Source organism: Paroedura picta, chromosome 2 (genome assembly GCF_049243985.1).
Source record: "Paroedura picta isolate Pp20150507F chromosome 2, Ppicta_v3.0, whole genome shotgun sequence".
Taxonomy (NCBI): domain Eukaryota; kingdom Metazoa; phylum Chordata; class Lepidosauria; order Squamata; family Gekkonidae; genus Paroedura; species Paroedura picta.
This window is the reverse complement of record NC_135370.1, coordinates 164,905,024-164,919,862: the sequence shown is the minus strand read 5'-3', so window position 1 is coordinate 164,919,862 and position 14,839 is coordinate 164,905,024. Positions and strand designations below refer to the sequence as shown.

At 45.6% G+C, this 14,839-nt stretch overlaps 1 protein-coding gene across 8 annotated transcripts in view; it reads left to right on the top strand.

Moving 5' to 3' along the window:
* Positions 1-14,839, top strand: part of BCL11B (BCL11 transcription factor B) — a 178,816-nt gene that overhangs the window by 24,270 nt on the left and 139,707 nt on the right. For 2 of the 8 annotated variants that reach the window (XM_077323635.1, XM_077323633.1), the window contains exon 2: positions 158-219. The exons of the other annotated variants lie outside the window; for them this stretch is intronic. In XM_077323635.1, the coding sequence (XP_077179750.1) occupies positions 210-219 (10 nt within the window). In that variant the 5' untranslated portion in view covers positions 158-209. The remainder of the gene's footprint in view (positions 1-157; positions 220-14,839) is intronic. 8 annotated transcript variants of the gene reach the window in all.

Sequence of the window (14,839 nt, the reverse complement as noted above, 5' to 3'; positions counted from 1 at the left end):
GCAGCTTTGATTCTCACAGGCCACAAAGTCAGGTTTTGGACCTTGCCCCAGCCTCTCAGAAGAGAGGGAGGCTTATAGAAGGCTTGGTTTGGGGGAACATGATTTCCGCATGAAGGTGGTAAGGGGAAAAGACTGCTGTTCTCTTTATCTCTTCCAGTGACTAGCAGAAGCAGAACATATGATTATGCACTGTAAGGAGATACCTGAAGATGTACACAGGTAAATAGATACATAGTTTGGAATACCTTGATAGAGACTTTGGGGTTTTAGTCAATGTAATCATGCCTGGTTCTGAACAAAGCCATGATGTCAGGTTTGTCACATGATGGAAACACGGAGACTGTGGTTTCTCAATATTCCTAGAGTGTGTTCGGATTCGGCTTTCAGTGTGTTGCAGGAGTTATGGGACTCACAATAGAACAGAACCTCTGTTCAAATCTGGCTGTCTTTCAGAGAAATCGCACCCTTTGTCAAATATTTCCCGAACACTCCAGCATGACTAGGGCCTGGAATACAGGCTGTGCAAAATAGGGACAGGCTTATTGATTATGGTCACCAAGAACAGAATACAGGTTTAGCCCATATTTTAATCCTGTTCCTGCAGTCTACATTGTGCTGGCTAAATGAATATTTGACATTCTTTCATGTGGGCTAAAAAGTAAAATGCTATACTGGGGCCCATTATGCACATATGTTCAATAATGCACTTTCAATGTGCTTTTTCTGTGTGGAACCGGAAAATCTACTTCTATAGGGCATTGAAAGTTCATTACCCACTGTGTGCATAATGGACCTTGGGAGGCTGTGAGAGCCAAACCTACATTTTTCATGCCGTTTACCATAGAGTTTCTGGTGATTCCTAGAGGGATGTGATGAAGCCTCCAAGTTTCCCCAGGAAGGGATGTTATAGTGTCGCCAATGCGTTTGGGGTTGCAATGTCATTGGCTCTACTACGTCACTTCTGGGAAAGGCCCAGAAGGAATGTTGGGTGGCTCTAGGAATCATTGGAAAACCATAATGTTTTTGGGAATCCCTAGAGTTACCTTTTGTCAATTACGCTATTTCCCTGGAAGTGACATCGTGGTGTAGCCATGTTCTTGCAATAGTGGTGGCAAGCAAACAAGGCTACTGGTGGGAGACCTGGCATCTCTCTGCTGCTCTCATGGCAGTGGACAACTTGTGCTGCCATAGTGGGAAACATGGCAGCTTTAGCCCTACTGTGGTTTTAGTAGGGTTACCGTGGATTCTTGGAACCCACCACCTTCCATCTGCATGCGTTCATCGTCCCAACAATGAGCAGTTGGGTGAGTAGATTAAAGGCAGGTAGACAGAAAAATTGTGAGCTTCCACTATGGTCCCTCCTCTGCCCTCCCCATTTTCACCTGGGCATTGGGTTTAGGTAGTTCTTAGTTTCATTTCTGGCCTTGCAAAACTGTTTTTCTTATTTAAAAAAAAAGGCCAAGCCAATATTCAAGCATAAGGCAAGAATAATAGCAATCATAATAATAAGAAAAAAGGAAGACAGATAGGCCAGAGCTCTTAATCTTTTTCTATGCAAGAGCGAAGATCAAATAGAAGAAATGAATTGGAGAGATTTTGAATCGGCAAAAAGAAAAAGGGTGGGGGGAACAACGACGACACACATTTGAATGTTTTTTTTCCTCCCTGACATGAGCTAGGAGTGCCCCAGTAAATATGGTGGTAATAACACTTTCTCAAATTAGAGATTGACCTTTTAGATAAAAGGGGGTTATAGTGTCCCTCTAGTTTACTGTTGAGTTTTGACTGCCTCCCCACTACCCCTCCCTTTCCTTTTTTTCTATATTTCTTTCTTCTTCTTTTTTTTTTTTGGTTTTGTGATAGTTTTCAATAGTAGGATAAAAGCTCTGTATTACAGCCATGGAGGGTAGCCATGGAATAAAAAAAACCCACAGAAGTCATTCACAAAGGCTTTAGTGGGATATACCAAGCCCCTTATTTATATTTCAATAGAAGGGCTTTCTGCATTAGCCAAGAAAATCAGAATCTGTATTTAACATTAAAGGTATTTCCCAGTGAGAGGCTGTAGAGCATTGTTGTTAGATTTGTTAAAAAAAGAGTCTAAATACGATTTCATAAAAGGGAAACTTAATCTCTAAGGCAGCTTTCTCCCCCCTCCCCATCCTCCTACCACCACCTCTTTTTTTTTTTGTAATAATGCAATAGCATACAATATTTTCACTTTCTATGTGACGAAAGATACTCTTTTTTTCTTTTTTTTTTTGCTTCTCCCTGGCGCTGCGACAGGAAGAATGAACATTTCTTTATTCCACCAAGAAATATGTAAAATAATCCTTTAGAAGAAATGGGAGGAAGATATGTTTGTTCAAAGCATTTAAAATGTTATTTTAATCAAAGGGACAAAACAGCCAACATGCTATGTCAGCTAAAAGGAGGCAGTTACATTTGAACTGCAAACCATACTCATCTTTTTATTTTATTCCCCCGTCCCCCCCCCCCCCCCGCAATCAACCTCTTTCCCTTCCTTCCCCAGCACTTTGAAACAATTTTTTTTTTGGTAAAAAAACAAAACGAACAGGAAAAAAAAGAGAAAGCGAAATAAAGATTAAAGAATAAGGGAGGGGGTTTTCGAAACAAACCTTCATTGGCTCAAATGTATAAAAGTAATTTAATATGGCGGAAGCATTAATTATTTTAGCTTAATTGAATTCTGAGGACTGCCGCCGTTGCAATTTTTTTTTGTAGACAAGCTCTGTTTATTATTTCTTTGGGTGTAGATTAACAGTAAAGGAAACGCAGATAACTTTCACTTATTTTACTGTAAAATAAAATGTGTCAATTCGCGTGTAGAGCAAGCTGTTCCAAGATAATTGAGCCTTTGCATTTTCGAAAGGGGTGCGGAGAGAGAAACCTACTGCCTGATCCTGATCCTGGCCCCGTCCCCACCCCAAGTTGCCCTCAGAGTGGCTTCCAGAGACTTTACTTTTGTTCTCTTCTTAGTGACCTTTTTCACTGGCAAGGATTGGCCTCAGCACCATAGCTATCCTGCTGGCATGTAGCTGTAGTAAGTCAAGCCATGAACCTGGCTGAGATATTGATGCCCTGACTTTAGTCTCTTGGGCTGTGCAAGGCAGAGTCTTTAAGAGGGCAAGGAAAGTGTTGGGGGGGGGCAGAGCCATCTTGGGCATCCTAGGTGAAACAGAACTCAATGGGTACCTGTCACAGGAGCCAGTGTGGTATAGTGGTGGACTCTAACCTGGTGCCCAGGGTCTGATTTCCCACTGCACATCCACATGAAACCTGCTGGGTGACTTTGGGCTGGTCACAGTTCGCTCTGAACTCTCTCAGCCCCACCTACCTCACAGGGTGTCTGTTGTGGGGAGAGGAAAGGGAAGGTGAATGTAAGCCGCTTTGAGAATTCTTCGGGTAGAGAAAAGCAGCATATAATAACCAATTCTCTTCTTCAGTAATATCAGGGCTCTGGAAGTCTTCATTTACGATGATCCAGAATTTGTTTTTTTCCCTTTGGATTCATTTGATTTACAGTTGGGCCTTATTTTCAGTTATGTATTGACAGCCCTCTACAGTTTTGATTCTTTCATTTTTTAAAACATGGAAGTCTTTGTTGGCTAGCCCCCTTGAAGTCGCAGAAAACAGAAGGAAGTAGTTTGTATCTTGGATAAAATCAGTGGCATGCAGTGGGAAGCAGCACAGTCCCTGCAACTCTAGCCGCTTGAGAGATTGTACTCGCAATTGTTGTACGCTGCTCTCCATCATTGGCTCTGTGCTTTGATAGGGGACATTATGGGACGTGGGACTCTGTTATGTCTTTATAATTCTGGCTGTATGCCCCATGCCTCTTATCCACTGTGATTGTGAGAATCAGCACTTACTACAACTTATATCCTAGAACAATAAAATCAGAGTCCAGTAGCCCCTTTAAGACCAACAAAGATTTATTCAAAGCGTGAGCTTTCGAGTGCAAGCACTCTTCCTCAGACTCGAAAGCTCACGCCTTGAATAAATCTTTGTTGGTCTTAAAGGGGCTACTGGACTCTGATTTTATTGTGCTACTTCAGACCAACACGGCTACCCATTTGATTATATCCTAGAAGTTTCAGGAGATGTGTAAGAGTCATATCCATGAATCACAACAGTCCCAATTTTTTTCTGATGACAAAATTTTATCAACTTCTGTCCAAGAAGTGCAGACCGTATGAAGCTAATTCAGACCATAGGCTTGGTGATGTCTACTACTAGTAGTAGTGGTATCGGTTTTATGTTGAAGCCATCCTCCTCCATACATTTTAGAACAGGGAGCCTTTAATTGGTGAAATATGACAGGTGTTGTGTGCTGCAGCATTACAGAGTACTAGCTGCTCCGGGGAGCGATTTAAAATGGCTTCCTTGTGGTTCCCTGCTGCAGGGTAGTAGCTGAAAGTGAAGTGGCTAAACCATGAGGTAGGAAATCTCTGGTTGTAATCTGAATTCGGTCACAATTCGATAAACTGGTTTTAGGTCAGCCAAAATTCTTTCAGCGTCAGCTTCCACTTGCACCGTAGCAATGATGGTGCGGGCCCACCCTACATGGTTGTTGTGATAGCTGTCTAACGCCACTGAATTTCTTGGATCATTCTAATTTGCCATAGCATGCCTGGTAATATTTATAATTTCAACATGATACGCTTGGTTAGGTTAGAATGAATTGGAGTTTTATTGTGACTTGCATTTTGTATTGCAAGCTAGCTGCCTTGAGCCACTAGGAAAAGTGGGATATAAATGTTTTATAAAGTAGTGTAACTAACTAGCATTATATTAACAACTAGGGGCAAAGTTGTATCCAGGAATACAACGGGCGTGAGAGCTTGGCTGTGGGAAGAGGAAGGGGAGGAATTGTCCAGTGTGTAAGGGCATGGGGTTGAATGTGTATGTTGTGTGGGAGGTTGTGGTGGTGTGATGACAAATGAGAGATGGGTGTCAAGAGCTGGGTGTCAAGATGGGTTTGGAATGTTCGTTGAGTGTGGGAGATGACTGACCCTTGGGAATTGTGGCATAGTGGTTACAGATGAGCTTTCAAGAGTCATGTCTTCAGATATATGAAGGGAAAATCATACTGGAGACTCTTCTTAGAGGGAGATGACATGGAAACCAATTCCTCCCAGTTCTGTCTTCAACATAATTTCCCTTCTTGTGTGAATTAGTCCACAGACACCGAAATGTCCCCCTGCCCTAATACACATGGGGTAGTCACAATACATAAGTCTCTGCCCCGCTCCTTCATCTCCATTTTTTTTTACAGTTGATAAAATGTTCAGACGAATATTCAGGTGGGGCCTGGAGATCGCCTGGAAATGCTGCTCATATTCAAACTATAAAAATCAGATCCGCAGGCAAAAATGGCTGCTTTGGAGTGGTGACTGTGTAGCATTGTATCCCACTGAGGTTTAGGGATGGCAGCCTCCAGGTAGGGTCTGTGAATTCCCTGGAAGTAAAGTTCATCTCCAGGAAGTTAGGCTGAAGGGAAAGCTCTCTCCCCTCACATGCATCCCTTCAAAAGGAATACACATGGCCACAGACACCCCTTGGTTGCTTGGCTGGTGATATCTGCCCTTCTGAAGACTGAGGCCTACTGCTGGCAACTGCAGTCCCTGTTGTTGTCTGCAAGGCCAAGTCGTTGCCTAATAAAAGTGGATCACCTAGTTCCCCCCAAGGTCTCACTGTCTTCCTGTAAAGCTATCTGCACTTGAAATTCTGGGCCACGTATGCCTTTGAGTTCATAGGACATTCCTGGCAAATACTGTTTTTTAAATTTACCAGGCTAAGCTTGAAAAAAGTCACCTCAGTTCCCATGTCTCTAGCCATTCACGTGTTCACTATTTACAGTTTCAGGGTGTAAATATTCTTTATTAGATCTTCCTGAACTTTCCAGACTCACAGGACTCATGCTGGTCTGTCCGTCTGTCTGCACCTGAAAATACAAAGTTGCTGGTAAGGGCTGGCCAAAGCCCATAGCCCAGGAAGTACACACCTGCAGCACTCGACCCCAACCGCAGTCTGCAAGCCTCTACCATCATCTCTAGATCTCTGCTCATCTCTAGAATATAATGATCAGCTCTGCAGGCAAAAATGGCTAGTTTGAAGGCTGGACTCTGAGGCATTGCATGATTTTGAAGCCTCACCTCCAAACCTCCAGGACTATTTCCAATCCAAGGACAGCCAGCCTCCAGGTGGGCCTGGAGAGCTCCTGGAATTACAGCTCACCTGCAGACTATAAAGATCAGCTCCCCAGGCAGAAAGGGCTGCTTTAGAATTTGGACAGGGTTGTTGTGCTGAAGAAACATTTAAGGCCTCCCACGGCAGAGATGAGTGAAACACCAAAAGAGATGAAGAGGGGCTGCGAGGCTTGATTGTATTTAGCGTTATGCCTCTCAGCTGGCATAATGCTATTTTTAAAGATGTGCGGAAATGCCCTCATATCCGCAGTGTGATTCCTTGGAGAATGCATTTTTAAGACCTGAGGGGTAGTGTTGTTTCACTTAGGAGGGGCTGTGGCTCAGTGGTAGAGCACCTGCCGAAGGTCCCAGGTTCAGTCCCTGGTATCTCCAGTAGAAAGGCGCATGTGGCAGCTCATGGGAAAGCCCTCTGCCTGAGACTCCGGAGAGCGGCTGCCCATCTGAGACGATGGTCCTGAGCTGGAGGAACCAGTGCTCTGAGTCCGTGTAAGGTCAGCTTCATGCATTCACTTTTGTACCGCTCCTGGCGCTGCCTCTGTGCGTGCTGTTTGAACGCTGGGCGGCAGGAGCAGCAACAAAACGGCCAGGCCACATTTGCAGATCTCAAACGTCGTGACCAAAGCAGCGATGGAAATTCATTAGGCAGCTGTCTTAATTGCCAGAAAGGTTGCAGAAGATATTATTTGAAGCTGACACCTCTATTCAGCTGTGCCCACCAAAGCGGCCTTCTGTACATCGTGTACTTGAACTTGATACACATTGTGGAGTTGGAAAGGGGTGCATGAGTGTGTGTGTGTGTGTAGAGGAAGCCTATGAGTGTGACTTCCTGTCAGACGGAGGATTAAATGGCAAGCCCTGCTCCAGGAATGTTCATTTTGGCCTTTTAAATGGTAAAACTGCCAGGGAGAGAGGCGAGAGATAAACACTGCTGCAGGTTGGCCGGGAAAAGAAGCTGTTTGGTATATTTAGAATTGTTATTTTCCCTCCAAATTAAGATTAGTTAAAATCCGTGTGTGCGTTGCGTGAGTGATAGTTAACTCAATGGCATGGATTATCCTTTCTTCACACCGTGACAGCTAATTATTATTGCTGTCTACCCCGAGACATTCACTTACACCATGTACCATTATAGATCCGGGCACCCCATATTAACACTAGGAGTCATACAAGCCACCGTGGCATCTTAAGTGGGAGAAGGGAAGGAGGCAGAGACAGGCGGGTGGTTCACTGCAAGAGAAAGAACCTCTGTTTGGTTGCCTGCAAGACGAGGTAGGCTGGACACAGGGGGTTGAAACAGCACCAAAATGACACTGAGAAAGGGTCTGGCATTGGGAAGGAAATGCCCTTACCCCCCTATCAGCTGCTGTTCAGTACGAGTGGCAGAAAAAGATGTTATGTATCCCCTGCCATTTATCTCCATTTTCCCCTCTCCATTTTATCCTCAGAACAATCCTGCAGGATGTAGGTTAACCGGAGCGCCTGAAACTGGCCCAAGACCCAGCAAACTTCCATGGTAGAGCAGAGGGTCAGACTTGAGTTCCCTAAATTATGGTCAGATGTTCTAACCACGATAACATACTGGCTCTCTGTGCCACTGAAAAGCTTTCTTTGCTCATGTTTGGAAGTGATTTGGTGGCGTTGCAATTCTACACTGCTTTCAAATGATGGTAATAGTTGAGTGATAAGAATTAGCAACTTCTGTGCCAGATTTTGTACTCTGCAAACCTGTATCCCTGGCATATCCCTGGCATATCCCTTTCATGATGGAGCTAGGAGTAGGTGGAATTTGGTGTGGGGAGGGATATCGATGTTGTATAATGCTATGGAGTCCACTCTCCAAAGCAGCCATCTTCTCCAGGGGATCTCTTTAGTCTGGAGATGACCTTAATTCCAGGGAATCCCCAGGTCCCACCTGGAGACTGGCAACCTTGCCTTGGAGCAGTGCTTGAGCCAGAGCTGTTCCAATGGATATCCTTTAACAATGTCATTTTCCTTTGGGGTCCCCTCGGACTGTTCATTTAGGACAGTTGTTCGTAACCCTTAATCCACTACCACCCGTCAAGTAGACAAGATTATCTTCAAATCTTGTTTCCTCGTGCTGTCTCTTAGCCGCTGTGCTACACCATCTCTCTCTCTCTCTCTCTCTCTCTCTCTCATATATATATATACACACAGACACACACACACAGAGACATACACACACACAGACACACACATACATATACATATATATATACACACACACATACTCACACCCATAAATGGAGATATATAAAGGTAAAGGTATCCCCTGTGCAAGCACCGAGTCATGTCTGACCCTTGGGGTGACGCCCTCTAGCGTTTTCATGGCAGACTCAATACGGGGTGGTTTGCCAGTGCCTTCCCCAGTCATTACCGTTTACCCCCCAGCAAGCTGGGTACTCATTTTACCGACCTCGGAAGGATGGAAGGCTGAGTCAACCTTGAGCCGGCTGCTGGGATTGAACTCCCAACCTCATGGGCAGACAGATTCAGACAGCATGTCGCTGCCTTACCACTCTGCGCCACAAGAGGCTCTTTGGATATATATATATATATATATATATATATATATATATATATATATATATATATATATATATATATATATATATATATATATATATATATATATATATATATATATATATATATATATATATATATATATATAAAGAGAGAGAGAGAGAGAGAGAGAGAGAGAGAGAGAGAGAGGAGCTGAAAAATGAAAGCAAAACAATGGCCCTTGTTGCAGAAGCCGTTCCCCAGACTGGTATCAGAGTGCGATCAAAGTTCTAAGATAAAATACCTCCTTTTAAGATGTTCCACTGTGCCCTTAGATTTGAGTGCCCACTGCTAGTTGCGTGTAGGAGTGCTGGAAATGGCTAATGCGCCTCTCTCTCCCACACCCCCCCCAACAGATTTATGTTCTCTGTGCAAAGTCTACCAGCCACAGGAAGGTGATACACCAGGCGATCCAACAGCACTTTCTGCGGACTAAGCCCCGTCAGACAGATTTGAGTAGGAGTCCACATAAACCTGCCCCCACAGGGCCTTGCATTCAGCGGGCACAAATACGATGGTCGTACCCGGTCTCCAGGAGCCGCGTCTGGCCTCAACCAGGGCCAGGGCCTTTTTGGTCCTGGCCCCTACCTGGTGGAATGAGCTTCTGGAAGAGCTAAGGGCCCTGTGGGATTTACCAGATTTCCTCAGGGCCTGCAAGATGGAGCTCTTCCGCCAAATCTATGGTTGAGGCTGGAGCATGGATGGTAGATTGGGACCCCCCCCCCCACACACACACCAGGGTTATTCTGGCGGTCGCTATTCCTTCCCCTTGTTTGTATACTTTTTGCCGCCACTTGGACCGGTGGGTTGCTTGATTGGGCTTGTTATTTTATGAGGATTTTATTGTATTAGGGGTTTTATGCGTTTTTATTATACGTATCCCGCTGGGAGCCTTGCAGGAGCGGTGGGCTATAAGTCCAATGAATGAATGAATGAATGAATGAATGAATGAATGAATGAATGAATGAATGAATGAATGAATGAATGAATGAAGATAGGTCTTCTAACCTCCTAAGTGAAATTGTTCCACACTTGCAGGTTACCCCAGTCTCCCTCTAGAAAAAGGGGAGAGTTACAATAGGCACAGTTTGCCCCGGCATATCTTCCCTGCAAGCCCCCTTAGTAATTGCACGGGGGTAACTATGTTAGTCTTTATAACAAAATAAAACAAAAATACTGAGAAACTTAACTGCATTCATTTCCAGATATCTGAGGAAGTGAGCTGTGACTCACCGAAGCTCATGCGGAAATTAATGTTGCTAGCCATTAAGGTTCCAATGGACTCTTGTTCTATCAAGCCTCATTGAAATTAGATACACTTTTTGGGCAAGGGGAGTGGGCCACCCTCTGTGTTTCCAGACCACAAACAGTTATGGGTCAAGAGCTCTCAGAGTCAGATTTATGTGTAGACAAAGCAAGCTGCAGTTAAAGCCTCAGACTTGGGGCCTATAAAGGTTTTTCTTTTTTTTAAGTTTCTAAAAATCCCCAAATGACCTTTTGCAGGGAGGGTAATGCTACCTCGCTTTTCAACTCGAAGTAGCTGAGGGCCTCAATATGCTTTATCTGGGCCTTGCTGTTGTACGATGAGTGCATCCCAGAATATGTCACCCACTGAAAAGTTTATTAGTGCAAGTATTGCTCATTACCAAGTCATTTGAAACCGGTGAAGAAAAGGGTGACAGCTGCATGGGCTCTGTGTGCTATTTTTGCTTGATAATTAAAAAAAAACCCAAACACTCTGCATCTTTAAGAGCCAGTTTGGTGTAGTGGTTAGGAGTGCGGACTTCTAATCTGGCATGCCGAGTTCGATTCTGCACTCCCCAACATGCAGCCAGCTGGGAGACCTTGGGCTCACCACAGCACTGATAAAACTGTTCTGACCGGGCAGTGATATCAGGGCTCTCTCAGCCTCACCCACCTCACAGGGTGTCTGTTGTGGGGAGAGGAAAGGGAAGGTGAATGTAAGCTGCTTTGAGCCTCCTTCGGGTAGGGAAAAGCGGCCTATAAGAACCAACTCTTCTTCTTCTTCAATAATATCAGGGCTCTCTCAGCCTCCCCTCCTTCACAGGGTGTCTGTTGTGGGGAGAGGAAAGGGAAGGTGAATGTAAGCTGCTTTGAGCCTCCTTCGGGTAGAGAAAAGCGGCATATAAGAACCGACTCTCCTTCTTCTCCTTCTTCTCCTTCTTCTCCTTCTTCTCCTTCTTCTCCTTCTTCTTCTTCTTCTTCTTCTTCTTCTTCTTCTTCTTCTTAATTATTGCCTTTTTTATTGCAGTTTGCAGCAGGATTATCATTTCAAAATAAAGCACTAAAAATGGTCCTTGTCCTACGTCTGCATACAGGGATGTTTGCTTATTGATTGGGGCCCCATTGATGCTGCCTTCTACAGATGTCAGTAGACCTTCATTGCCACAGGTCTCTGAACTACCTATGGCAAAAAGAGCGCTAGCCAGAGCTGGGCTGCATCCGCCTGTTGGAGATTGCACTGTTGCTGCACTATAACAATTCCATGGCTCAGTGGTAGAGCATCTGCTTGGCATGCAGAAGGTGCCAGGTCCAATTCCTGGAATCACCAGTTAAGACCAGGTAGTAGGAGCTGTGAAAGACCTCTGTCTGAGATTTTGGAGGGCCGCTGCCAGTTGAGTAGACAATACTGTTCTTTATGGGCCCATGGTCTGACTGAGCTTAAAGCAGCTTTCGCTGTTCATGCGTTCAAGAGGATTGCTTTATCTGGGCTGGAGAATCCAGTTGCAAATATCCAGTGATGTGCAGGTGTAGCCTTGGAATATAGCCCAACATTCATCACTGAATAATGACCACACTGGGATGTCACACCATTTCTGGTTAAGATATACAATATTTTTGTAATAATCAAGTTTTGGACAAACCAGTTTTTCTTCTTTGGAGCTGAAGTGAGCTACAAGTGTGTGAAGCAAATGTCCATGGTATGGACTGGCATCTGTATGCAGCTTTTCCCCCTCTTCAGCAGGGGTAGTCAAACTGCGGCCCTCCAGATGTCCATGGACTACAATTCCCAGGAGCCCTTGCCAGCGTTCGCTGGCAGGGGCTCCTGGGAATTGTAGTCCATGGACATCTGGAGGGCCGCAGTTTGACTACCCCTGCTCTTCAGATTAGACATGTGCTGGCTCCCATGGATAGGATGCGTTCTTGTTCTTTGGCATGTGACCATATACCTTCTTGAACGTCCTCCTAAAACGCCCCTCTGTAGCACTTTCCAATGGAGGGATCTTGACCAGATCAGTTACCACACTGTTCACTTCATACCCAATGCCTTTTCCCGCATCAGGATTTGTAGCTTTTGTTTCCATTTCATGAGGAAGCGCTTTCGTCTCCCAGTTTGCTGCAGAAAAACTTTGCTTTTTACCTGGGCTGGCGGGGAAGGTGCGCATGTGGGAGTGGTGTGGGTCGTAGGGGGCTGTGTAACTGTATCATCATAGTAGAACAGCCTGTTTGTATGATGAATGAGTTCTTTCGCCTGGCCGTGCTGTGAGGAGACCAAGCACTTATCCTGGTGATTAACACCTCCTTCGTGATTTTCTTCTTAGTTCTGTGCAAGCATTAGCAGCAGCAATAGCATGTTGACTTAGCCACACAGAATACTTGGGCAGAAGGACAGGTTGCTTGCCCCCCCCTTCCCCTCTCCCGGAACATGAGCTGCCGTTTTAACTTCCTGTGGTAGTTTTTCTCTTCAGTGTTGCATCTAAATTACTTTGGCATTCATCTTATTCTAACCTAAAGCGATTTTTAAAAAAATTCCCCCAGCCCATCTAAGTGCAATTAACCCCTTAGTTTGCAAACTTTGGGTGTTTGTGCTGGTAGAAAGTGCCATGAAGTTTTAGTTGAATTATGGAGACCCTGTAGGGCAGCCTTTTTCAAGCTTTTGACAGTGGAAGAGCCCCTAAAATATATGTCAGGTTTTGAGGAGACATGACCAGGCTGGAAATGTGGTCGAGTCCATTAAGGCAGGAGAGCCAACTGCGCCAGCATGGTATAGTGGTTAAGAAGAAGAAGAAGAAGAGTTGGTTCTTGTATGCTGCTTTTCTCCACCCGAAGGAGTCTTAAAAACCGTTTATGCACTGGGAACTTCACTGCCCCAGCTCCCGGGCAGGAGCACAAATCGGGGGCGGGTGAGACACATGGGGCCGAGTGCTGCCCCATGTGGGTGCAGGAAGAGGTGGGGCAACCGGCCACGACTAAACCTCCAGCCTGCAGCCTGCATGAAACCTCCAGTGCGTAAACGGTCAAAGCGGCTTACAATCACCTTCCCTTTCTTCTCCCCACAACAGGCACCCTGTGAGGGAGGTGAGGCTGAGAGAGCCCTGATATTACTGAAGAAGAAGAAGAGTTGGTTCTTATACGCCACTTTTCTCTACCCGAAGGAGTCTCAAAGCGGCTTACATTCACCTTCCCTTTCCTCTCCCCACAACAGGCAGCCTGTGAGCTAGGTGAGGTTGAGAGAGCCCTGATATTACTGAAGAAGAAGAAGAGTTGGTTCTTATATGCCACTTTTCTCTACCAGAAGGAGTCTCAAAACGGCTTGCATTCACCTTCCCTTTCCCCTCCCCACAACAGAGACCCTGTGACGTAGGTGAGTGACCATGGGCCAGTCACAGTCCTGTCTGCGCTGTTCACACAGAGTGGTTCTGTCAGAGCTCTCTCTGCCCCACTTACCTCACAGGGTGCCTGTTGTGGGGAGAGGAAGGGAAGGCGTTTGTAAGTTGCTTTGAGACTCACTCCAGTTCTTATATTGGAAAGGCTCTGATGAAGACTGGGGCCTCCAGAGAGTCCTGTTTGGGTATCTTTGTTGTCGGGTTTTCAAGGGAGGAGATGAACGGAAGTGACTTCCCACTGCTTTCCTCTGCGTAGCGACTCTGGACGTCCTGAGTTGTCTCCCATCTAAGTACTAATCAGGGCTGACCCTGCTTAGCTGCCAACATCTTGGTGAGATTAGAGGTTTCAGTGTCCCTCCCCTTTCCTCTGGAAGGCTTGCAAGTGGCACTTTGCTCAGGGCAGAGCTTGGGAAGCTTTGAGGACAGATTGCTGGGAAGGCTGCCAGCATGACAGAATTGGTCGACCGGGTATGCGAAACCTAGGCACGATTTGCTGGCATGGGTTTTAATTTGGTTCTGCTGGTAACTAGATTAACATTGGCATTTACTTTCTACCTAACACGACTCGCCAGTTATTTAAACTTTATGGTTCCAGGAAGAACTTGGCTCTCTCTTTTAATTCGCCTGGGATGAAAGGGGATGGCATTTGCTGGCCTTGGTATAAGCTACCCCCATTTTTGGGAAGAGGTTGCATGCACCTATGGGAGGATATTGTGCAGTCACCTTGCCCACACAGGAAAATCCAAAGGCCTATGATTACTTTATGGAAGGCTTTCTCCGCCAGGGCTTCATGAACCTCAGGGGTTTCGTGATGGCCCTGGAAACGTTTCCTGAATGGGTGGGAGTTAACTCATTTTGTATATTTTTAAAAATTTGTTAAAACATTTATCGGGTGATACGACCATATATGGTCCTGTCGACCCATCTACCCTTCCCCAAATGACCAATGATGGGCCTGGAGGGGGTCGGAAAGGGAGGGGCCCCATGTGGACATTTGCACAGCTCTGCTTCCCAACCCTCCAGGCTGGGGTTTCTCAAAGCCTGAAGATAGTTTCAGCAGTTTCCGGATGATAAAAAAGGTGAGGAAAGGCTGCTTTATGGCCATGCTAGAGCAATTCCCAACCCTGTGTGGATGCAGTTGTAGAATGTCACAGCAGGAGACAAGCTGAAAAGTTTGGTGAGAAGGCCTGTCCTCTAACATCATAGGCAGACGGTCTCTAATTTTACTGGGAAAGTTTCCGATGGGGCACTGCCTTGTATTACTATAGGTGGTCATCCGAGTGGTCCCCATGATGCAGACAGTGCTGGGGGGAGGGCTCCTCAGCTCAGACATGGGCCAGGGCAGTGGTGGCAATGGGGGTCATCATTATCGAGGTCTGAACTGAATGGCTTCAG